The sequence below is a fragment of the Gouania willdenowi genome, chromosome 13 (assembly GCF_900634775.1).
Source record: "Gouania willdenowi chromosome 13, fGouWil2.1, whole genome shotgun sequence".
Lineage (NCBI taxonomy): Eukaryota > Metazoa > Chordata > Actinopteri > Blenniiformes > Gobiesocidae > Gouania > Gouania willdenowi.
Genome location: NC_041056.1, coordinates 40372619 through 40398447, shown reverse-complemented (window position 1 = coordinate 40398447; position 25829 = coordinate 40372619). Strand labels below are relative to the sequence as shown.

Here is a 25829-nt window from a genome sequence, read left to right as displayed (position 1 = left end):
TCCAAAGACATGGACTGATCAAACACAACCCCAAGGTTTCAAAGGCTGGTTTTCACAGATGAGCCCAGAGCACCAAGTGAGTTTTTAATCAGGGGGATCTTTTTAGCAGCAGCGATGATCGGAGTTTCTGTTTTGTTAGAATGTATCTGAAGGTATTTCGATGACAACCATTTTTTGATAAAAGATACACAATCCAAGAACTCAAATACAAAGTGAAACCGAGTTATTGAAGGAGCAAAACAACTGAATATCATCTGCATAGAAATTATGACAATTTTAAAACCACTGATTAACCAACCAAGAGGCATCACTTACAATAAAAACAAAACAGGCCCCAGAACAGAGCCCTGGGCCACTCCACACGACGTGTTGGACACATTCGACATTACATCATTAATAGCAACATTGAAAGTTCTTCCATTTATATATGAAGTAAACAAGTGGAAAACAGCACCAAAAAACCTGATCTCAGATTTGAATCAATCATCAGTATACCATGATCTACAGTGTCAAAGGCAGATGTCAAATAAATCTGCCTTTGACAATAAATCTGTCAAGTAAAACCAAAACTGAACAGCGACCAGAGTCAGCGGCCATTTTCATGTCACTGGAAACTTTCACAAGAACAGTTTCAGTGGAGTAGATTGACCTAAAGCCGATTAATATTTATCAAAAAATCATGCTGTTCCAAGAATGAGGTTAGCTGCTTAGCACTACTTTTTCCATAAGTTTTGACATAAAAGGAAAGTTTAGATATAGGCCGGTAATTTATAGATGTATGTGTTTCTGGGTTATGCAGATTAGCAAGAGAGTTAAAACAACTCGACACTTTGTGTCCAAGAGTGCAACAATTATTAGGGCGGTACCGATTAGAAAGGAAAAATCAATAGTAAATCCCTCCTACACTGCTGAAAATGCATTGTAGGGGGCAACATTAGTCCGTAGGGGAGCAAAATTACAACATCAGGGGCCCCTACACTCAACAGTGCTGATGAGAACCCTACAAATATTAGATATTTCCTCCCTTGTGGCGTGTCGTGATTCTTCATATTTGCGATGCTACGGAACCGATTCCCACAGATGTCACGTCAGAAGTGTCTCTCCTCTGTATGGACCCACATGTGAGGTTTGTTCTGCCCACTGTTGCTGAAACTCTTGCTACGGCCCGCCACCGCACCACGTTGATGCATTTGTGCTCTACGCAGTGGCTCAGCCCACCCACCACCGTGTCTCAGGTGGTAGAGGGTCATCTTCTGATCTAGCGCCTTTCATGGCAGCTCTGTAGTATTACGCCAAAAAAAACAACCAAACACACAAAGAACCGTCTTACACCGTCATACACTCACACTACCGTGGAAACAGAATTGTTCACTCTTCTCCTCGACTACGCCCGCCCTTTCCCCAACCTCCCAGCCAATCAACGCTCAGATCAAATGAAAACAAAGACACACATTGGCAGAGAAAGCTGCATCTAACCATGATGCATTCTCGGCCATTGGAAATCAGTTAACCAATGAATACACACAACATAACCAGAACATAAAACATAGAACCCAGTCCGTTACAGACCAGATCAGGCGGCCCGTGCGTGGAGCGCAGACCTGACTGAAGCACGCAATCGTATTTGTTCCCTGTGCTCCAGCAGCAAGTGAGGAATGAGCCAAATCAGCAAATAATATTCAGTGAATAAAACGCTGAACAATATAACGTAACACAACGCCGTCAACATCCCGTCCCACTACTAACAGAAATCACTTTAGAAATGATACCATAACAATATAGAAGTTTTTGTGTTTATTGAAAAATAATAATGTAATAGAGGTTTTAAAATCTCGGCCCGACCCTAACCCGACTCGAATGTGCGACATCTCGGCCCAACCCGGCCCGAATTTCACGTCGGGCTTGGGCCTAAAATCAAACCTCTAATGTAGGAGGCCTGTCAGGTGGGAGCCCGGCCTGGCCACTGGAGAGGGTAGATGACCTCCTCCTTTACCACAAACCTTTACTCCTTTTCCATGTTTTTCTCCTGTGTAGCTCCTCATGTGTCAGAAAAGATTTGGCTTCTATGTTACACTTTGACCGAACATCACAATCAAAACATTAACCTCCAGTGTGAGTTCTCATGTGTCGCTTCAGATCAAACCTGCGATAAAACCTTTGACCACAAACATCACAAACATGGGGTTTCTCTCCTGTGTGAATTATCTTGTGTCCGGAAAGATTCCTCTTAGAAACAAATCGTTTCCCACAAACATCACAATCAAAAGGTTTCTCTCCTGTGTGGCAAGTCATGTGTTCTGAAAGACTCGTTTTATGAGTAAATTCTTTACCACATAAATCACAACTAAAGGGTTTCTCCCCTGTGTGAATTCTATTATGTCGTTTAAGTTCAGCCTTGCGAAAAAACCCTTTACCACACACATCACAACCAAAATGTTTCTTCCCTGAGTGGTCGATCATGTGTCTTTTTAAAGACCCATTGCGGCCAAAGCTTTTTCCACAAACATCACAACTAAAAGGTTTCTCTCCTGTGTGAATTCTCATGTGGATCTTCAGATCAGCTCTGTTGCGAAATCGTTTCCCACACACGTTACAACCAAAGGGTTTCTCTCTTTTCTGCGATGTTTCTTTGGTGTTGTTCTTAGTCCTGACCTCAGATGTTTGAAAGCTCTCACAGCTCATGTCCATGTGTTCACTCTGAGCTTCAGACTGGGACAAAGGTTCCCTCCAATCCTCACTGTCTTCAGTGTCAGAGCAGTCTGTTTCCTCTTCATCACTGTCTGGTTGTGTACAAGTGTTTGCAGCTTCTGGGCCTTCACTGATGTCTCCATTTGGTTCTACTTTCATGAGTTTAGCTGAGCTGCAGGTTGCAGGTTCTCCTTTGATGTTCTCCTCACTTTGTCTCCAGTGTAGCAGAGAACACTGAGCTTCCTCCTCTTCATCTTCAGTCTTCACAGTAACAGCCGTGATATCTGTCTCCTGCTTTTCCTCCAGACTTTCCCACAGTTCTTCCTCTTCCTTCTTTATGTGGAGATGATCCTGGAGCTTCAGTCCATGTTTAGAGGAAACACCATCAGGAACATCTGCAGGCAACACTGAACACAACCAGGACCATCAGAGACGTCTCTACACTCATTATTCACATCATTAGACTCAGCTCTACTTTACATATCAGTCTAATTATGTAATAATTATTATAGATGACATTTATAATACAAGTATGAGTGAATGTGTGTGTGCACTGATATTTATGTATGTGTGACGCTACACGACAAAACAAGCACAAACACTTTAGATTTATGAGAAGACAGTGATATTTTTATTTTATTTTTTTGCTAAATATACTAGTTGAAGTTATAAATAAACCACTCCATGCTTCAAATAACAGTATCAGATGTTTTAAAAATGATAAACTTTGTTTTTAAAACGTCTTGTTTTGGTGCTGAGCAGCTTCTATGTTTCAGAGGAGGAAAATCCACAGCTGATGAACATAAAGGCTTTCTTCAGTTATTTACATACTTTTGTTATTGGTTCGGTCCAATAAACTACATGTTGAAGTAAAACACATGGCTGCTTTAGCATCTATTCTGATTATGAGTTAGAACAAACGTACGCAGCACGTAAAATGTGGTGACTACATCTGTGCTGTTAAAGTGTGAGCTGTGTTGTTATCACTGCTGCTGACACCCCAGACAAGCCCCTAAACAAGCCACACTACAGAACTCACTCACACGTGCTGTCCCTAAGAGAGAGACAGACTAAAGTGGGTCACATGCTAATATTGCTATAGAAGTGCATGTGTTACTTTTTGCACCAGTGATGCCAGAATCCTCGTTTGGTGAAACTTTAGAGAATAAAAAATGGTCCAAAAGTCCAAACAGGATGTTGGCATTTTAATAAATGGTCCACGCACTTCTATCTAAAAAATCTGAAATGTTTACCAAATGTTCAATAATTATTCAATAGATACTTTAGATGAATAATTTTTTTTAGATATGGCCAATTTAGTGAGGGGGAATTGTGTTGATTTTTGCACTTGTATCTTAATACTGTTGACTAATAAAATGCACTGTTGTATTAAAGCAATATTACACTGGAGGTGGTGCTGTTGTGCTGAATATCAGCACTGGTGTAATTATTAAAAGGTGCTTAATTATAAACTAATTTCTCATGTTCTACATTTTCTCTTTTTGGGGTGTTTTTCCTTCAAAATACATGAATATAAATGACGGTGCAACGTCGAGGAGTGATCGATGGTCTATGCTCTGCCTGGAACGATGGGAATAAATAAGTATGTTCTGACTTTAATCTCAGGTTTCTGTTTTTAGGAAACAGTAAACTCATGGTGAAAACTGTTGTTGTATTCATGAGTGATGTAAGTGTGACTGAATATCAATTAACTGTATATAAATATCATTTATTTTGCTCCTATTATTTGTCTTATTTCTGTATTTGTCGCTGCCGTACCGATCCGATGGGGTGATACTAAAACCCTGAAATATCCGTAAACCAAGTTTATCATTTTACCGGTTGTTAGAGCTACTGTCTTTACCAGGGAACAAATATGTATTTCTGGTTATAATTGTACTGGGCTTTACTTACAGCATTCAACAGGCAGCAGCATCGCTCGGAAACACTTGGAAACCAGTATTTTTAATTTATGTTTTAAATTATTGATATCATAATACATCCTAATTTACAAGATCTGCATCTTCTCTGTAACTCCATAAATTATCCTCTTTATTCTTTTGTATTATTCTGTTTTATACTGTATTGTTCTGTCTAATAGACGTCTAATCAACGTCTAAGTTTATACCTGGGTATATGCATGAACGTCAGGTGAAAGTCTAAAATCTAGATGTCTAAATGTACATTATTTAAACATCTAAGATGTCTCTATATAGGTTGTTTAGACGTCTAATATACATCTCGTCTACATTTAGACGTCTAAAAAGCTTTTATTTCTATCCCCTTGGTAGACTAATTTTAGACTAGAAGTCTAAGGAACATTTAGACGTATATTAGACATATAATAGACTTAAAAAGGCTCTTTCACAATGTTTGAGCTCCTGTGGACTTCTCTTTCATTTGTGTGTCACTAAGTGCGTGTATGTGTGCGGCTGAAGCATGTGCGTGTGAGAGAGCAAGCCTACGGAGGAGAGATGGACAGGTATCAAGTCTCACACACACCATAATAAAAATATACTAATTAGGGAAAATAAAACAAAACATAACATGCCCGCACTTGAAAACCTTCGGCCTGACATTTGAAAAATCCTCAAAATATTAGCTGTCACGAAAAAGTATTTACATTGATTTATTGTGACCAACCTAAGCACTTCAGTGAATTTATAGTTGAAATGGTTCATCCATTATATGTATAATGCTGGTAGGAGAATAACATATTGTTAAATATGATTACTCACCTGTTTATGCATAGAATTTTTTTACGTAGTAGTTTCTGACAAAGACAAAACATGTTGACAGTCCACAAAAGTTTTTTTGCAAAATCCTCAAAAACGCTGTTTTTTTCTCCAAAAATTGTCTGACTGGAAAAATTCTTCATTACCTAGAATCTCCATATTAGTACCAATGTTTTGATGCATGAATTGTTGCTAGGTTATGAATTCAGATTCACACCTCCATAAAATATCAGAGTTCAAAAATAGACTTTTTTTTAAAAATGCATTTTTTAAATTATCAGATCGGAAATATTTTAGCACTAATCTAAAGCCCGAGTGAATGTCACCTTACAACAAGGTATCAATAGTCCACCTCCTTTCCTTCTTTAAAATCAGTCCATGACAAAAAAAAATTCAAAATCCTCAAAAACACTGTTTTATCACCAAAAATGGTCCGACTGAAAAATGATCTTCATTACCTAGAATCCCCCCATTCGTACCAATGCTTTGGTGTGAGAATGGTTGGTGGGTATTGCAGTAAAACACCTACACCACTCTACACAAACACACAGACAGACAGACGGACAAAAAACTAACTGATGACAATACCCTTCGGCCAAAGTTGGTCGAGGGTAAAAACTGAACAATATTTATACAAAAAGTACACAAAATGACAACGGAAATGCACAAAAATGTATAAAACGACTCCAGAAACAAACAAAATTACAACAAAAACCATCAAAATGACTCCAAAACACATACATTACAGATAAATACACTAAACGACAACAAAAAATATGAAAATGAGTAAAAACTACATAATTATACAAAAAAATACACAAAATGACTCCAGAATCACACTGAAATACAAAGCACAAAAAGACACAAAGATACAAAAATACACATGACTCCAATAAACATACATTCCAGAAAAATACACCAAACAACAAAAATATAAAAATGAGTTTAAAAAAACAAACTATTTTATCATGCGTATGTCCCATAGAATTAAACCAGGGAAATCGCACACGCTATTTTACTTTGCACCCGCAACTATACCCCTTTATAACACTACAGAGTACAGAGTATGTACACCTCTTCCAACCTTCAGAAACATACTCATTTGGCCAGAATTGACAACTCTACTTAAGCTGAATAAATACATACTTCTGACAGGCACTGTACCAGTACTGTATATATTATGTTGATAACAGGAACTATTCACAATAACAAAACAATATTATAAACTGGTAAATGTGCAAGTTTATAGCGTGAAGTAAATGTTAATCTTCAGGCACAATGTCGATCAAAGAAATTTACAATTACTAAATATAATATATATATATATATATATTAGAAGTGTGATGATATTCTCCCGCTAAGTATCGATTTCTTTTTTTTTTTAAACTTTCTCTGATTTTTCACTAAAATGTGCAGGTACGTCATCACAGAAATTTTATCACTGTTTGTTGAAGTAACCAATATATTGTTTACTGGAATATTGCACTATAATGGTGTCACTGGTAAGAAAGACCCTATTTTTAGTTTACATTAAGCATTATTGGAGATACTTATTCATTTACATTGTTATGTTGACACTTATTTACAGAAATGTTGCACTGAAATAGTGTCACTGTTCAAAGGACACTTTTTCAATTAATTGTCTTTCAGAGACATGAAATAAAAATTGTATTTTGTCACGTAATCTTTTTTTCTTATGTCATAGATGATCGTAGATTGATTTCCGACCAATATATCAATAATTGTGATATTGTCATATCGTGAGCTTTGTATTGCGTATCGTATCTTGAGGTAGCCAGAGGTTCCCACCTCTAATATATGTACATATGTATATGAAAAGAAAATAAGGCATTTAACTGAAAAAAAATAGATACAATAAAGGTCGAAGAAATGTACAATTATATATATATATATAAATTAAGGCATTTTCCAAAAAAAAGTTTTGAAGTGTTTCTGAGCGGTTCTGGTAGAATACTGTAGGAACTACTCACCGGTAAATAAAGCCCAATAAAACTCAGCAAAACAATAATGAGAAATAAATATGTTGTCTCTGCTAAATATAGTAGCTCTAACAACCGGTCTAATGCATTTACTCTGTCTCCGGGTTTTAGTATCAGCCGATCAGATGTCTCATTGTGGGACTAACAGAGTATTATCTGATCTTATCTGATGATAAAAGTGAAAAGTCCAAACCTGCAGAGTGTTGTTCAGCTGAAGAGTCTGTCATCATGTTGCTAAAGCTAAGCTAAAGACTCGAAGGTGTCGCGGTCAATCTGGTGACCGTGTTAGCTTGTGAACGACCTTCGTTTACGTCTTTTCCCTCCAATGAAGAATGGTTCATTAAACACTCTATTGTACAGCACAGATGTGTGCTCGGTTTATCTGAACTCTTTAAACTGATCATTACAAACACACGGAGAACCGTTCATTTCTTCTTCTTCGGTGGTTTTTAATGGTGATTGACAGTAACACAAAGCGCACTTTACTGCCACTTAGCGGACGATCAGCAGCTTTTGTTAATAATATAAGAAAACATCCAAGGTCACAAAATAATGTAACAGCATTAAAAATTATACAAAGTGTTACGTTTGTCACTTACATAACCTTGTAAAATAATAGACGAAAGCTCCGGTACGTTTTAAACATCTTTTACTCCACAGGTGCCTTATCACAACTCTAACATTAGTGCGCTGACACTGTACACATAACGTATGCGCCTGTACACATGCGCAACATAAAGTAGTGCCTCTTACACGGTACTAACCATAGCTGCTTATGTCAATACCAGTGGCGGCTGCTGGTCTTTCATGCAGGGGAAGCTCATTTTCTGCCTACTTCAGAAAATGTATCTGTTTATTTAAATGTGAATTCTACCCTACGTTCCTTTAAAAGAAAATGATCTGTGACCCTGTCGTACCAACCAGGAGTCTCACAACACAAGCAGTAACAGTCTCCACAAACACCAAAAACAGACACTAGGTTTGTCAGAAGTTGATTCGCTATGAGAGGATCAGCAAAATCTCCGTGTCAACACAGAGCAACGGACTGAAATATTTGAAAAACCCGCCGTTGAAAAACGTCATACTCTCTGATTGGCTCATTTCGCTGTCAATCAAAATTGAATTAGCCTGAGACAGATCATCCAATCATCATCCATTATTCCAGCGTCCGGAACAGACAGATCCAGCCCACTGCTCCATAGACCTCCTGTGAATCCCGGCGTCCGATGGGCGGGACTAAGTGCGTCATAACCGAGCATTTATCCAATGAGCGTCTAGTTTGACTGCAGTGGATCAACCCCTAAATCCTGTCCCATTGAAGTCAATTGAAGCTGAACTTCACCACTGTTTATTAACACTGTGACGCTGCGGTAATGAATGAAGAACGTCACGCTGTCACTGTCAGTTTCCTGTTATAAGAAGCTGATTCTGAACTAAACATACATGTGTTCTGTCATATATTTAGTCAATGAAATGTACACACAACACTACATATTTGACCACTGATTTTAGGGGAAGCTGAGGTTCCCTTGTAGTCTTAAAGCATCCGCCACTGGTCAATACATACAAACACTTGTTTATTTTTCTTTTTATAAATCAAGTCTCTCAGGTGGTTTTGGGTTCCTTCCAGGGTATCTACGTCCCGAGGGTCAGGCAGGTTTGTGATTGGTCTGGGACTGTTCACAGTCTCTGGTGTGGAGTTGATTTCCACTTCTGTCAAGTCGGGTGTTGAGATACTGTCTTTTTTATTTGCAGTACCAGTTGGTGTCACAGATCGGTTAGTGTCATTTCCAGGTGAGGCATCCAAAAGTTGATCGACATGTCTGCGCCAGACGACATCAGGTTGTAGGTCCACAGTGTAAGAGAGTGGTCCTGATTGTGACAGAATCTCAGCTTGCTGCCACTTGTCACTTTGGTTGCGATAGTCTCGAGCCAGAACTTTTTGTCCAATATCGAATGATCTTAGTTTCCCTTGTTGTTGAGTGGGAGAACATTGTTTATTAGTGACATGTTGACGGATGTCAGGTTTCAGTAGATCCAAACGACACCATAAGTTTCTTCCCATGAACAACATTGCAGGTGATTGTCCTGTCGTTGAGTGTGGTGTGTTTCGGTATGCTAGGAGAAAGTTAGTTATCTTCTGTTGCAGAGGCACTTTTTTCTTCCTACTTGCTTTCATGGACTGTTTAAAAGTCTGCACAAAACGTTCAGCCAGTCCATTGGTAGCCGGATGATGAGGATTAGAGGTGACATGTTTATTCCACGTTTTTCAGGAAAACCTGAAATTCCTCACTGGTGAACTGCGTTCCGTTGTCGCTGACAAGCTGAAGCGGATATCCAGTGCGAGCAAAAAGCATCTGGAGTTGAGTCACCGTTTTCGTCGTAGTTGCTTTATTTACTGTGAAAACCTCAGGCCATTTCGAGTGTGCATCGACCACAATAAGGAACATGTGGTCCATAAAAGGTCCAGCATAGTCCACATGTATGCGTTGCCATGGAGTCGTCGGCCATTCCCAAGTGTGAACAGGAGCAAGCTGGGGTTGGCGCTGGGTTTGTTGACAACCTGTGCATGTTTTGACAAGAGTTTCTATGTGGTTATCAAGGCCAGGCCACCACACATAACTTCTCGCAAGGCTTTTCATTTTTACAACCCCCATGTGTCCATCATGCAGTGCGTTAAGCACTTTAGCACGCAGTTTGGGTGGTACAATAACACGTGAACCCCACATGACACAACCGTGGCACACAGTAAGTTCATCCTTCCTTGTGAAATAGTCCGATAGTTCAGTTTCTCTCTGGGAAGGCCAACCGGTCACAGTTAAGTCATACACCTTAGATAGTAGAGGGTCATTTCTTGTTTCTTTGCTTATTTGTGCACTTGTCACAGGGAGAGGTTCCATTTGAAGCATGTGCAGGGGTAAAGTGGGGTCAGTGTCTTTACCTGTGCATGTCTAAGGAAGGCGAGACAGTCCATCCGCATTTCCATGTTGCTTTGTTCCCCTGTATTCAATGGTGTACGTGTGTGCTCCCAGGAACAGAGCCCAACGTTGTAGATGAGCTGCTGCCATCGCTGGAACACCTTTCTGTGGACTGAAGATGGAGATTAATGGCTGGTGATCTGTAATGAGAGTGAAATGCTTGCCATACAGATATTGGTTAAACTTTTTCACTCCACACACTAAACTTAAAGCCTCCCTGTCTATTTGTGCATAGTTACGCTCTGCAGGTGCCAAAGAGCGTGATGCAAAAGCAATGGGGCGTTCTGAGCCATCAGTCATTTTGTGTGACAAAACAGCACCAATGCCGTATGGTGAAGCGTCACAAGCGAGTCGCAGGGGCAACTTCGGGTCAAAGTGTGTCAAAACTTTTTCTGACACAATGAGTCTCTTTGCCTTTTTAAAGGCTTGTTCACAGTCATTATTCCAGCTCCATTTTGTGTTTTGATGGAGAAGACCATTGAGTGGGTGCAACAAAGATGACAGATTTGGCAAAAACTTGTGATAGTAATTAATGAGGCCAAGAAATGAGCGTAATTGACTTACATTTTCAGGTTGAGGAGAATTCACTATGGCCTCGATTTTATCTTGCGTTTTATGTAGTCCATTTTTGTCTATCTTGTGCCCACAGTACTCAATGCATTCCTTGAAAAACTCACATTTCTTTTTGTTAGCCTTTAGTCCATAGTCCTCAAGTTTTGTGAGAACTGCATCCAAGCTTGCTAAGTGTGAGTCTGTCTGAGCCAGTAACAATGATGTCATCCAAATAACATTGTGTACTTGGGATCTCTTGGAGCACCTGGTCCATTGCTCGTTGCCAGATTGCCGGGGCACTTGTGATGCCAAACACAAGTCGGTTGTATTGGTACAGTCCTTTGTGTTTATGGTGAAATACTTGCGTGAACTTTCGTCCATCTCCAATTGTAGATAGGCCTGAGCAAGGTCTATTTTTGTAAAGTGCTCACCATTTGCTAAAGATGCAAAAATGTCATCAATGCGAGGAAGTGGATACTGGACTGCGTGCAGTACAGGGTTAACTGTTTCTTTGAAGTCACCACAAATACGCACTCGTTCTGAAGACTTCTTAGCCACTGGTACGATTGGCGTTGCCCATTCAGACCAATCCACTTTGGACAAGATCCCTTGATCCATTAGTTGTTGTAGCTCAGCTTCAACCTTTGGGCGTAGAGCATACGGTACCGGGCGTGCTTTGTGAAACTTTGGCTTTGCATCATTTTGAAGCTTCAGACACGCTTTAAAGTTTTTCATGGTTCCTATGCCCTCGCTGAACACTGCTGCATGTTTCTCTATTATTTCTGACAGCCTTTGGCCTGTGAGCTGTTTAGAAGCAATGTTCATAGTCTTTATTTCTTGCCAGTTCAGTTTGATTTGTCTTAGCCATTGCCGTCCAAACAGCGGCGCACCTCCTTCTTTGAGAACAAACAGTTCCAGATTACATGTTTGATTTTTATATTTCACCTTTACTTTCAACTTTCCCAGAGGAGCTACTCTTTGACCTGTATAGGTTTTCAGTTTCACACTTGTGCGAGACAACTTCATGTCTGGAAAGTTTTTCATGTAATCTTTGTTGGATATGAGTGTTCAGTTCCATCTTTAATGGCACTCCATTGACTTTTGGTGTCACCCATATTACATCACTATCATCCTCATCAGTTGCATATAGTCCAACACAAGACAGTTCGTCCTCACTTGAGCTGTCGAACTCCGTTTCTGTGACTTTATGCAGCTTTTTCCCCCATTTTGCATTTGATTTCTCTTTATTGTATTTAGCTTTACACATCTTCTGTATGTGCCCCCCTTTTCTGCATTGCCTTCAATCTTTATCTTTAAACCAACAGTCAGCTGGGTCATGTGATTGTTTACCGCATCTGAAACACGGCTTCGATTTGAAACTACGTTGCTTGGTTTGTAATTCATATGCAGCGGCCTGTTTACCTTGTAGTTCAGTGGCGTCTCTCGCTGCTGTTTCCACCGACACAGCGACATCCACCGCACGTTGCAAGGTGAGCCTATCCTCTGTTAAAAGGCGTTTTTGAGCGCTCTCATTGTGTAGACCACAGACGAACCGGTCTCTCAGTGCGTCAGATAGTCCCACTCCAAACTAGCAATGCTCCACCAGCCTCCTCAGTTCAGCTATGTACTCCGACACGGTCTCAGTCTTTGCTTGGTTTCTCTTATGGAATCTGAAGCGCTCCGCGATCACCAACGGGGCTGGATTCAGGTGATTTTTGAGAGTTCTCGTAATCTCATCGATCGTTTTGTCTGCCGGTTTATCTGGTGCAGTGAGGCTGCGGAGGAGATTATAGGTTTTTGCACCCATGAGGCTCAAAAGAACAGCCACTTTTCTCTCATCCCTGATGTCATTAGCTAAGCAATACTGTTCAAATCTTTCCACATAGATTGTCCAGTCCTCCACTGAACTGTCAAAAGTGTCCATATGTCCCACAAACGCCGACATTATGCCTCTTTATCGTGTCCAATCACTTTCTTTAGTCTCGTGTTATAATCGTCCCCAGCACCGGCAATCCTATTTCCGGGTTGAGCAAACGAAATACTGCTCACAAAACCAAGTCCGTTTGTACCTTTTACTTGTCCTTGAGCATCCGCAGCAATTGCCCGGGTTCATGTGAATCCTCGTCGCCAGTTTTGTTACGTTTGTCACTTACATAACCTTGTAAAATAATAGGCGAAAGCTCCGGTATGTTTTAAACATCTTTTACTCCACAGGTGCCTTATCACAACTCTAACATTAGTGCGCTGACACTGTACACAACGTATGCGCCTGTACACATGCACAACATAAAGTAGTGCCTCTTACACAGTACTAACCATAGCTGCTTATGTCAATACATAACACAAAGGCTGATTTAAAATACTTTGAAAAATATTGGCAAATAAAACTAAATAAACTAAGATAAACAGTTCATTATTCAGGAAAAGAAATATCAATAGAGGTTTTCAAAGCTGCCAGAGTGAGACTTTAGTGATCTGATGCGTTCCAGCAAAAAAATAGAAAAAAACAAAACAAATAGTGTTCTTTTTTTAACATGGCTTTGACCTGTTTTAACATTGATTTACACCTAAAGACTAATGTCATCACATCCATGCCAGCAGCTCTCCCTGCACTGTAGCCTCCTAATGCTAGTTTTATTTAAAGCAGAAATTAGAAATGAAAACTAAGAAGAATTTTGACAAAATACATTTGTCAATATTTCATTTGAACCAACTGTCCATTTATCTGGGGACATGTCTCATGTTGTAGTTGTTTGTCAGAGTGGCCCAAGGCAGTGCTACCTTTATCTTGTCTGCAACATAAAGGAGGTCATTAAAAAGATAATCAAGTAAAAAAAAACATTAAAACATCAGTGACTTTTTTTGATGAATGAATGTCTCAGCAGCAGACTCAATGTCTATAGAAATACACTATTACATACAAAAATAATCAAATAATCAAACCAGTAAATTGACCTTGAAAAGACATTACTAAATATTGTGACAGTAATTTTAATGACAAAAAAAAAAAAGATTTGTGAATTGCTGCTCTCCTAAAATGTTTTGCTTAAAAGTACCCAGTGTTGCATAGAGAACTAGTCAAATGATATTCATCACACTCAATTGCTTTAAAGTCAACAAAAATTCTATTATAAATTATTTTACTGTATCTTAAAGATAACCAATAGTCGTAATAATGACAAACTCAGAATATTTAGTGAATTTAGTGCCCACTTTGAAGCAGTACGATTTATTCCCGTACTACCATTTTACAAGCACACCTGATACACGCATACATCAGTCTAGTACAATACGAGTTTCTGAACTCAAGTGCACTGGCTCTGGATCAATAAGTCAACACTTCTACAGGCAATGTAGCTTTGCATTTTCACATTCAAAGCTTGGTCGATATCTCAGTTTGTAACTACTGTCATTCTCCTTCACAAGCACAGTTCAGTGCATAGCAGAACCTTCTTATATTTGCAGTGGTTTCGACAGCCTTTTCTCCAGCTGCACGACACCAGCTCAAAGCAGCTTTTTGAAGCCTCATGGTCCAGAGTTGTTGGTAGGACCCATCCTTTGTTTGCCTCCAGCCCCTGCCTGTTGGTGATAGAAGCACGAGTTGAGGGACCAAGACCTGCCCCCAGACGTAGCCACCCTGAAAGACTGATCTCTTCATATGCTGTTCCAAAGCATCATAGGTTGATGGGATGTGCTGGACAGAGTTCCTCTTGGTGAAGAGTGTCTTTCTAGCCTCGTTGACGTCCATGTATGGGCTGGTGCGGTCATAGAGTAGCACCATAAACCATTCATTGTTGTGTATTGTGTCATCCTGGATGTTGATGGTTAGGGTAAGAAGGTTATCTGTCAGTTGTAGAAACAAGTTCAAAGTACAGATTTCCTCCCATGCCCCATGAATGCTAACTAAGTAGGACAGGGGCTCTATGACAAATAATGTTTGGTTAGGTGAAGCTAACAGAGATATCAGGTTATACTGATCCAACTTCATAGTACAGGCCCTAGAAGTTTCTTGGAAGTACAAGTTTTACTTCAAACATCACATCCAAAGGAATCATTTGAGTCTCTCCCTTCCTTCAGCTCAGTCTTATGTTTTGTTTTTACAATAAGATCTTTCTGTTATTTTTTCGACTTTCTCTTGCGATACTCTCTGGTCCGTCTCTGATCTAAGTCACAATGTTTACCTACGGTAATACACAAAGCTGATTGGTTTAGCCGTGTCACGTAAGAAGAGAACTCTCATGTGATTGGTTTGAGCGTTTCCTTGTCGATTGCAACGCCACCGTAAAGACTGTAATAGCAGCGCAGGCTAATTATAGAAGCGATACATTATGTTTTCATTCATAACGTCTGCTTAGTCTGTGGGTCAGAGTCCACATGGCGACCGCTGTGTGAATTCCCATGTGTCAATTCAGGTTAAACCTTTGAATAAGCATCACAAACATAGGGTTTCTCCTTTGTGTGGGTTAACATGTGCACCTTCAGATGTGACTTACGAGAAAACTGTCTCTGACAAACATCACAACCAAAAGGTTTCTCTCCAGTGTGAATTTTTATGTGTCGATTCCGATCAGACTTGCTATGAAATACTTTACCGCAAACATCACAACCAAAGGGTTTCTCTCCTGTGTGAATTCTCATGTGATTCATCACGTCACGCTTGGTGGTAAATCTTTTTGGACAAACATCACATTCATGAGGTTTCTCTCCTGAGTGGATAAACATGTGAGGCTTCAGATTAGTCTTGTGCCTAAATTGTTTACCACAAACATCACAACTGAAAGGTTTCTCTCCTGTGTGAATTCTCAAGTGGGTCTTCAGATCAGATCTGGTACTAAATCGTTTTTCACATATGACACAACCAAAGGGTTTCTCTCCTGTGTGACTTCTTGTGTGGATCTTTAGATGTGCTCTGTCGCAAAATTGTTTCCCACACACATCACAAACAAATGGTTTACCTCTGTTGTGTGATGTTTCTTTGGTGTTGTTCTCAGTCCTAACCTCAGATGTTTGAAAGCTCTCACAGCTCATGTCCATGTGTTCACTCTGAGCTTCAGACTGGGACAAAGGTTCCCTCCAATCCTCACTGTCTTCAGTGTCAGAGCAGTCTGTTTCCTCTCCATCACTGTCTGGTTGTGTACAAGTGTTTGCTGCTTCTGGGCCTTCACTGATGTCTCCATTTGGTTCTACTTTCATGAGTTTAGCTGAGCTGCAGGTTGCAGGTTCTCCTTTGATGTTCTCCTCACTTTGTCTCCAGTGTAGCAGAGAACACTGAGCTTCCTCCTCTTCATCTTCAGTCTTCACAGTAACACCCGTGATATCTGTCTCCTGCTTTTCCTCCAGACTTTCCCACAGTTCTTCCTCTTCCTTCTTTATGTGGAGATGATCCTGGAGCTTCAGTCCATGTTTAGAGGAAACACCATCAGGAACATCTGCAGGCAACACTGAACACAACCAGGACCATCAGAGACATCTCTACACTCATTATTCACATCATTAGACTCAGCTCTACTTTACATATCAGTCTAATTATGTAATAATTATTATAGATGACATTTATAATACGAGTATGAGTGAATGTGTGTGTGCACTGATATTTATGTATGTGTGACGCTACACGACAAAACAAGCACAAACACTTTAGATTTATGAGAAGACAGTGATATTTTTATTTTATATTTTTGCTAAATATACTAGTTGAACTTATAAATAAACCACTCCATGCTTCAAATAACAGTATCAGATGTTTTAAAAATGATAAACTTTGTTTTTAAAACGTCTTGTTTTGGTGCTGAGCAGCTTCTATGTTTCAGAGGAGGAAAATCCACAGCTGATGAACATAAAGGCTTTCTTCAGTTATTTACATACTTTAGTTATTGGTTCGGTCCAATAAACTACATGTTGAAGTAAAACACATGGCTGCTTTAGCATCTATTCTGATTATGAGTTGGAACAAACGTACGCAGCACGTAAAATGTGGTGACTACATCTGTGCTGTTAGTGTGAGCTGTGTTGTTATCACTGCTGCTGACACCCCAGACAAGCCCCTAAACAAGCCACACTACAGAACTCACTCACACGTGCTGTCCCTAAGAGAGAGACAGACTAAAGTGGGTCACATGCTAATATCGCCATAGAAGTGCATGTGTTACTTTTTGCACCAGTGATGCCAGAATCCTCGTTTGGTGAAACTTTAGTGAGAATAAAAAATGGTCCAAAAGTCCAAACAGGATGTTGGATCATTTCACGTCATTTTAATAAATGGTCCACGCACTTCTATCTAAAAAATCTGAAATGTTTACCAATTGTTCAATAATTATTCAATAGATACTGTTTTTTTGTTTGATCAGATTGTAAGGGCAAAATTGGTTAATTATGTTTACAAATACATTTATTCATATATTTATTCATAGACCTTATTCTTTTTAAGGCTTTAAGTTGAGACTTTTCATTTCTGCTGTCTCATGTTTTCTGCTCTCTTCTCGAGGTCAGCTTCCCAAAACACATCTTATCCCTCAAGCTAGACATAAAGGCACCCTTTTGGTGAGAGACACACACACTCACATAGTCACACACACACATCCAATACACATCCATATCTCACACACACACACGCACGCACGCACACACACGCACATCTCACTATCACCCCCGATACCGGGAGCGCCATCTCTGACTGAACAGAACAAACTGTCCTCCTCCCTGTTGTTTCTTTCTTATCTGTCGGGGGTAGGACGGTTAAACGGTGTAGAAATGTGTGTGTAAAGAACTTTTTAGTCAGTCTTGCTTTTTCCTCTCCCGGAGCCTTTTGACCATCCTTGTAATTCGCTGCCTTTCATTCTTACAGGATGGAAGCTTCTTTTGTACTCGTTTCATTTAGTTTTATAATAAATCTTTTTTACATAAAATCATCACGCTTCGACTGAACTCCATCATTCAACCAGAGCAATAAATCATGTCTCCAAATGAGGTCAACCGCAAATTTAGTGAGGGGGAATTGTGTCGATTTTTGCACTTGTATCTTAATACTGTTGACTAATAAAATGCACTGTTGAATTAAAGCAATATTACACTGGAGGTGGTGCTGTTGTGCTGAATATCAGCACTGGTGTAATTATTAAAAGATGCTTAACTAGAAACATGTTCTACATTTTCTCTTTTTGGGGTTTTTTTCTTTTAAAATACATGAATATAAAGCAGAATGTGATGGAGAGGGGCGTCGATGGTCTATGCTCCGTCTGGAACGATGGGAATAAATAACTATCTCAGGTTTCTGTTTTTAGGAGACAGTAAACTCATGGTGAAAACTGTTGTTGTATTCATGAGTGATGTAAGTGTGGCTGAATATCAATTAACTGTATATAAATATCATTTATTTTGCTCCTATTATCTGTCTTATTTCTGTATTTGTCGCTGCCGTACCGATCCGATGGGGTGATACTAAAACCCTGAAATATTCGTAAACCAAGTTTATCATTGTACCGGTTGTTAGAGCTACTGTCTTTACCAGGGAACAAATATGTATTTCTGGTTATAATTGTATTGGGCTTTATTTACAGCATTCCACCAGGAAGCAGCATCACTCGGAGACACTTGGAAACCAGTATTTTCATTTTATTTTTTTAATTATTGAAATCATAATACATCCTAATTTACAAGATCTGCATATTCTCTGTAACTCCAAAAACTATCCTCTTCATTCTTTAATTTTTTTCATTATTCTGTTTTAAATTGTATTGTTCTGTTTTTATTATTCTGTTTTTTGTTGTAAAGTGTCCTTGGGTAGCCTGAAAGACACTTTAAAGAAAAATTATTATTATTATTATTATTGTTATTATCTAACCAACTGATAGTGTAGGTCACACAGTTTTCATTATTAGAAAAAGTTGCAATTTTATTATTATTGTTTTTTTAATTAGATTTTTTAAAAAAGGTACCCCATTCAGGTTTTTTAGTTGTCTAAATTTAAACTAGACCTCTAATAGACATCTAAGTCTATACCTGGGTATATGTTTGGTATATGGCGACCGTTGCTCAGGTGGTAGAGGGTCGTCTTCTGATCGAGAGGTTGGGGGTTCGATCCCAGTACCTGACTATGTGTCGAAGTGTCCTTGGGCAAGACACTGAACCCTAAGTTGCTCCCAGTGGTCGACTAGTGCCTTGCATGGAAGTCCTGTCCCACTGGTGTGTGAATGTGAGAGTGATTGGGTGAATGAACTGATATGTAAAGTGCTTTGGGACTGTTTCAGTGTGGTTATAAAGCGCTATATAAATCAAGTCCATTTACCATTTACCATATGCATGAACGTCAGGTGAAAGTCTAAAATCTAGATGTCTAAATGTACATTATTTAAACGTCTAAGATGTCTATATATACGCTGTTTAGACGTCTAATATACATCTAGTCTACATTTAGACGTCTAAAAAACTTTTATTTCTATACCCCTGTAGACCAATTTTAGACTAGAAGTCTAAGGAACATTTAGACGTATATTAGACGTATAATAAACTTAAAAATGCTCGGTGGGCTCTTTCACAATGTTTGAGCTCCTGTGGACTTCTCTTTTGAGGAAACATACTTTTGGACTGTTCCTTATTTTGTGATTACGTTTCAAAACGTTTGTTTTCATTTTATTTTGAAATCAACGTGGGTTATACCTGATGGACGGTTAGACCGGAGAGGGCCGTCTGAGCAGCCGCACTCACACTGATGTACTAGCAAAGCTCTCAAGTCTCACGCATGAGTGAGACACGCATTTCATTTCATTTGTGTGTCACTAAGTGCATGTGCGTGTGAGAGAGCAAGCCTACGGAGGAGAGATGGACAGGTATCAAGTCTCTCACACACCATAATAAAAATATACTAATTAAGGAAAATAAAAGAAAACATAACATGCCCGCACTTGAAAACCTTCGGCCTGACATTTGAAAAATCCTCAAAATATTAGCTGTCACGAAAAAGTATTTACATTGATTTATTGTGACCAAGCTAAGCACTTCAGTGAATTTATAGTTGAAATGGTTCATCCATTATATGTATAATGTTGGTAGGAGAATAACATATTGTTAAATATGATTACTCACCTGTTTATGCATAGAATTTTATTACGTAGTAGTTTCTGACAAACACAAAGACAAAACATGTTGACACTAATCAAGATCCCTGAGTGAATGTCAACTTACGGTAAGGTATCAATGGTCCGCCTCCTTTCCTTCTTTAAAATCTGTCCACAACAGTTTTTTTCAAAATCCTCAAAAACGCTGTTTTTTTCTCCAAAAATTGTCTGACTGGAAAAAATTCTTGATTACCAAGAATCTCCATATTAGTACCAATGTTTTGATGCATGAATTGTTGCTAGGTTATGAATTCAGATTCACACCTCCATAAAATATCAAAGTTCAAAAATAGACTTTTTTTTTTTTAAATGCATTTTTTTTTTTAAAATGCATTTTTTTTGCCAAAAATGATCAGATCAGAAATATTTTAGCACTAATCTAAAGCCCTGAGTGAATGTCACCTTACAACAAGGTATCAATAGTCCACCTCCTTTCCTTCTTTAAAATCAGTCCATGACAAAGTTTTTTTCAAACTTTAAACAACAGATAAGAACAGAAACGTGGAAGGAGGTTTACACAAAACAGGATGTGAACAGTGCATATAACACATTCACAGACATAATAACTACAATATATGATAAATGCTGCCCTTTGAAACAAATAACAATCAACCGTAAGACAAACACAATACCATGGATTGATAAAAAAATTAGCAAACGCATGCAAAAAAAAAATACATTTTATAAAAAATATCTTAAAGACAAAACATTGAAAACAGAACTACGATACAAAAAATACAGAAACAAAGTCAACACTCTCCTAAGAGAAAAGAAAAGAGAATATTATGAAAAACAATTAAAAGAGAATAAAAACAAAAATCAAAAACTTTGGGAAATTATAAATTCCATACCTATGCGTAAAAGCAAAGAAGAAGCCACAGATCACTTTATAATAAACAACTTAAAGGAATACAATAAGAAAAAAATCGCAGAAGAACTTAATAATTTCCTCATAAATATTGGAATGGAGACTGGGAGAGGAATCTTTCAACATCCAACACTTAAATGGAACCATTTTGACAGTGAGAATATAGAGAATGATAAGTATTGAACACTTGAAGAAGTAACGGAAGCAGAGATGAAAGCAATCATTACAACCTGTAATTTAAAAAAATCCAGAGACATTAATAATCTAACTATGAGTCTACTAAAAACTATAACAGCTGAAATAACCCCACCACTAACATATCAGCAATCTCTCATTCAAAAATGGTATATTCCCAGACCAAATGAAAATCGCAAAAATAAGACCGATCCACAAGAGTGGAGACAAACGAGATTTCACCAATTATCGACCTATTTCAATATTACCGCAATTATCGAAAATTCTAGAAAAACTGTTCATGAAAAGGCTGGACAAATTCATAGAAGATAATAATATCATACATGAAGGCCAATATGGGTTCAGAAAAGGACGTTCAACAGCAATGGTTATAACTGACATCACGGAAAATATAAGAGATGCATTAGAAAATAATTTATTTGTATTCGGCATTTTTTTTGGACCTTAAAAAAGCATTTGACATAATAAACCATGGCATTCTGGAAGAAAAACTTCAAAACTACGGCATTAGGCACAACGCCCTAAACTGGATGAAAAGTTATATGAGAAATAGGAGACAATATGTGGACTTTGAACAAAACATATCAATATGCCAAACCATACAATGTGGTGTGCCACAGGGTTCGATTTTAGGGCCAAAACTGTTCTTTCTATATATAAACGACATTTTTAAAGTCTCAAATTGCCTCAAACTAACGTTGTTTGCAGACGACACAACCATCCTATGTTCAAGTAAAGACATTGAAACTCTAATAGAAATGACGAATGAGGAACTATCAAAAATCCAAACATGGCTCAATGTAAATAAACTAGCCCTAAACGTCAGCAAAACAAAATTCATCAGCTTTGGAAATAAAAAAAATAACAGAAAACATTAGACTGAAACTAGACACGGACATAATTGAACAAGTAAAAGATTATAGAGCACTAGGAGTGTGGATAGATGAGAAACTCACCTGGAAAAAGCACATACAAGTAGTTAAAAACAAAGTTGCCAAAAGCAGCTACATCTTATGGAAATTACAACAAATACTACATACCAAATCACTGAAGACAATCTATTCTTCCCTTGTTGGGTCACATTTAAATTACTGCTCAGAAATCTGGGGAAACACCTACAAAACGTATCTTAAACCCTTATTTAAAGGGGACATATCATGCTAAATCCACTTTTTTAGCCCTTAAATGCATTTTGTTGTATATTTAGAGTGCTTAGAAGTACAGAAAAAATCAAATTAGTCTCTTCAGGTGCTCCGTAGATATCTTTATATTCTGTTTTGCTCATATTTTTCAATCTGTTTCGATTTTTCTATTCTCTATTACGTTTTTTGAACTATTACATCACAGTATTTGCAGCGGAACTGCCAAATTAGTACATCAACTCCAGATCCAACACTTCGAGCAATCCGCCATTTTTATTTCTCGCTTTTATTTTGTAGTCCAAGCTCAAGGATGCCGAAGTTACGAGAGGATAAGTCAAAATGTTCGGTTGTTGGATGTAGTAACCCACACTTGGATAAGCAAATGCTTCTCTCGTCTCCTTTTTCGGCATGTACAAAAAAAAAAAAAAAGAAAAACAAAACTTCTGTGAATGCAACCATGTCGAAAATAAACTGAATAAATGAATGAATAAAAAAATAAAATAAAAAATCCTCAAAAACACTGTTTTATCACCAAAAATGGACCGACTGAAAAATGATCTTCATTACCTAGAATCCCCCCATTAGTACCAATGCTTTGGTGTGAGAATGGTTGGTGGGTATTGCAGTAAAAGACCTACACCACTCTACACAAACACACAGACAAACAAAAAACTAACTGATGACAATACCCTTCGGCCAAAGTTGGTTGAGGGTAAAAACTAGGGATGTAACGATTAATCGTAAGGCAGTTAAAAATCGATTCATAGGTACCACGGTTCACATCGATGCTCTGAAAATTGAATCGCAGTCCTTTTTTTAACCAGCAGAGGGCGCTATATATTAATCCTTCCAGAAGCGGACGTGACGGGCGGAATCTGCTACTATTTTCTTTCTGGCCGCCATTTACTGTTAAACATGCTCATAAATGATTCTTTACTCCTTTAGCACCGAAAGAATATCTGTAATATTATGTGAATATCTGTAAAAGTCAAGTTTTTCTATTAGCTCAGTCTGCTAGCATAGCTACTCTTCTTCACTGGTGGAATAACTGCATGCCAACCGACCACTGGGTTACCTGGGTCTAAACAGATATCTGACGTAAATACAGTAAAATGACTGTTTTTTTTTTTTAAAGTCCAATTGTTAAGGTACAAAATACATTTTCAGTTGCACTTTTAAAAAGAAAAAGAACTATTATGCAGTTTTGAATTGTTTACTATAGAACCAGAATTTAAATTAATAGGTTTCTTCTTCATTTGTATTATTCCTTTATTTATTTCATTCAAGATTTATTTTTAGTTAAATTGCATCATTTTGAATAGTTTATCAAGGGATTCTTTTGACAATGAAAAATAAAAGGAAAATAGTATAGTATTTTCCCCAAAAAAATAAAGGAATGTTTTTCAGTCATTTGTCAACATTCCCATTTTGTAAAATAAATCGTGAGAAAATCCTATCGTGAACCCAGTATCGTGAATCGAATCGTATCGGGAGTTGAGTGAATCGTTACATCCCTAGTAAAAACTGAACAATATTTATACAAAAAGTACACAAAATGGCAACGAAAATGCACAAAAAAGTACAAAACGACTCCAGAAACACACAACATTACAACAAAAACCATCAAAATAACTCTAACACATACATTACAGATGAAAACACTAAACGACAACAAAAAATATGAAAATGAGTAAAAACTACATAAATATACAAAAAAAATACACAAAATGACTCCAGAATCACACTGAAATAGCAACAAAAAGCAATAAAAATACAAAAAAAGTACAAAAAGACAACAGAAAGTTACAAAAATACACATAATGACTCCAATAAACATACATTATAAAATGTATAAAAAAAATTACACCAAACGACAAAAATATAAAAGTGAGTTAAAAAAACAAACTATTTTATCATGCGTATGTCCCATAGAATTAAACCAGGGAAATCGCACACGCTATTTTACTACCCTTTATAACACTACAGAGTATGTACACCTCTTTTTTGGGGGGGGGATTTTGTATAGTTTATTATCTCACAATGGAGAAATTCACTAACCATTCCTTGGGGAACAGTTGGCAGCCATTTTTGGGGCTGTTCGGGGTTAAGGGACTTGCTCAACATCCCACAGTGATAGCCCAGGTGAGGCTTGAACCGGGAACCTTCTGATTACAAGACCAGCGTCCGAAAGGCCAACATTCACAATAATAAAACAATATTATAAACTGGTAAATGTGCAAGTTTATAGAGTGAAGTAAACGTTAATCTTCAGGCACAATATCGATCAAAGAAATACAATTATATATATATATATATATATATATATATATATATATTAGAAGTGTGACGATATTTTTCCACACGACCCGTTATCGATATTCTCCCGCTAAGTATCAATTTTTTTCGATTTCTTTCTTTTTTTTTTTTTTTAACTTTTTCTGATTTTTCACTAAAATGTGCAGGTACGTCTTCACAGAAATTTTATCACTGTTTGTTGAAGGAACCAATATATTGTTTACTGGAATATTGCACTATAATGGTGTCACTGGTAAGAAAGACCCTAATTTTAGTTTACATTAAGCACTATTGGAGATACTTATTCGTTTACATCGGTATGTTGACACTTATTTACAGAAATGTTGCACTAAAATCGTGTCACTGTTCATGGGACACATTTTCAATTTATTGACTTTCAGCGATATAAATAAAAATTGTATTTTTTCACGAAATCTTTTTTTCTTGTTATGTCATAGATTATCGTAGATTGATTTCTGACCAATATATCGATAATTGCGGTATCGTCATATCGTAAGCTTTGTATCGCGTATCGTATCGTGAGGTAGCCAGAGGTTCCCACTACTAATATATATACAGATGTATATGAAAAGAAAATAAGTCATTTAATGGAAAAAAAAAATACTAACAATAAAGGTCGAAGAAATGTACAATTGTATATATTTAAATTAAGGCATTTTACAAAAAAAAAAGTTTTGAAGTGTTTCTGAGCGGTTCTGGTAAAATACTGTAGGAACTATTCACCGGTAAATAAAGCCCAATAAAACTCAGCAAAACAATAATGAGAAATAAATATGTTGTCCCTGGTAAAGATAGTAGCTCTAACAACCGGTCTAATGCATTTACTCTGTCTCCGGGTTTTAGTATCAGCCGATCAGATGTCTCATTGTGGGACTAACAGAGTATTATCTGATCTTATCTGATGATAAAAGTGAAAAGTCCAAACCTGCAGAGTGTTGTTCAGCTGAAGAGTCTGTCATCATGTTGCTAAAGCTAAGCTAAAGACTCGAAGGTGTCGCGGTCAATCTGGTGACCGTGTTAGCTTGTGAACGACCTTCGTTTACGTCTTTTCCCTCCAATGAAGAATGGTTCATTAAACAGTCTATTGTACAGCACAGATGTGTGCTCGGTTTATCTGAACTCTTTAAACTGATCATTACAAACACACGGAGAACTGTTCATTTCTTCTTCTTCTGTGGTTTTTAATGGTGGTTGACAGTAACACAAAGCGCACTTTACTGCCACTTAGCGGACGATCAGCAG

At 37.9% G+C, this 25829-nt stretch overlaps 2 protein-coding genes across 5 annotated transcripts; both read right to left on the bottom strand.

Annotated features, from left to right (window-relative positions):
- Positions 1 to 1782: 1782 nt before the first annotated feature.
- Positions 1783 to 7872, bottom strand: LOC114474034 (zinc finger protein 135-like). Of its 2 annotated transcripts, none has more exons than XM_028463905.1 (2): positions 7617 to 7872; positions 1783 to 3095 (listed from the first exon to the last, which is right to left on the bottom strand). In XM_028463905.1, the coding sequence occupies exons 1-2, from the start codon at positions 7651 to 7653 to the stop codon at positions 2101 to 2103; spliced, it is 1032 nt and encodes a 343-aa protein (XP_028319706.1). In that variant the 5' UTR covers positions 7654 to 7872; the 3' UTR covers positions 1783 to 2100. The 2 variants fall into 2 exon arrangements, with proteins under 2 accessions (XP_028319706.1, XP_028319707.1); XM_028463906.1 differs by having other exon boundaries at positions 1783 to 3083.
- Positions 7873 to 13986: 6114 nt separating this feature from the next.
- On the bottom strand, positions 13987 to 25755 carry LOC114474033 (gastrula zinc finger protein xLCGF3.1-like). Of its 3 annotated transcripts, XM_028463904.1 has the most exons (3): positions 25513 to 25755; positions 15909 to 16394; positions 13987 to 14764 (listed from the first exon to the last, which is right to left on the bottom strand). In XM_028463904.1, the coding sequence occupies exons 1-3, from the start codon at positions 25547 to 25549 to the stop codon at positions 14760 to 14762; spliced, it is 528 nt and encodes a 175-aa protein (XP_028319705.1). In that variant the 5' UTR covers positions 25550 to 25755; the 3' UTR covers positions 13987 to 14759. The 3 variants fall into 3 exon arrangements, with proteins under 3 accessions (XP_028319705.1, XP_028319703.1, XP_028319704.1); XM_028463902.1 differs by having other exon boundaries at positions 13987 to 16394; XM_028463903.1 differs by having other exon boundaries at positions 13987 to 16382.
- Positions 25756 to 25829: the final 74 nt, after the last annotated feature.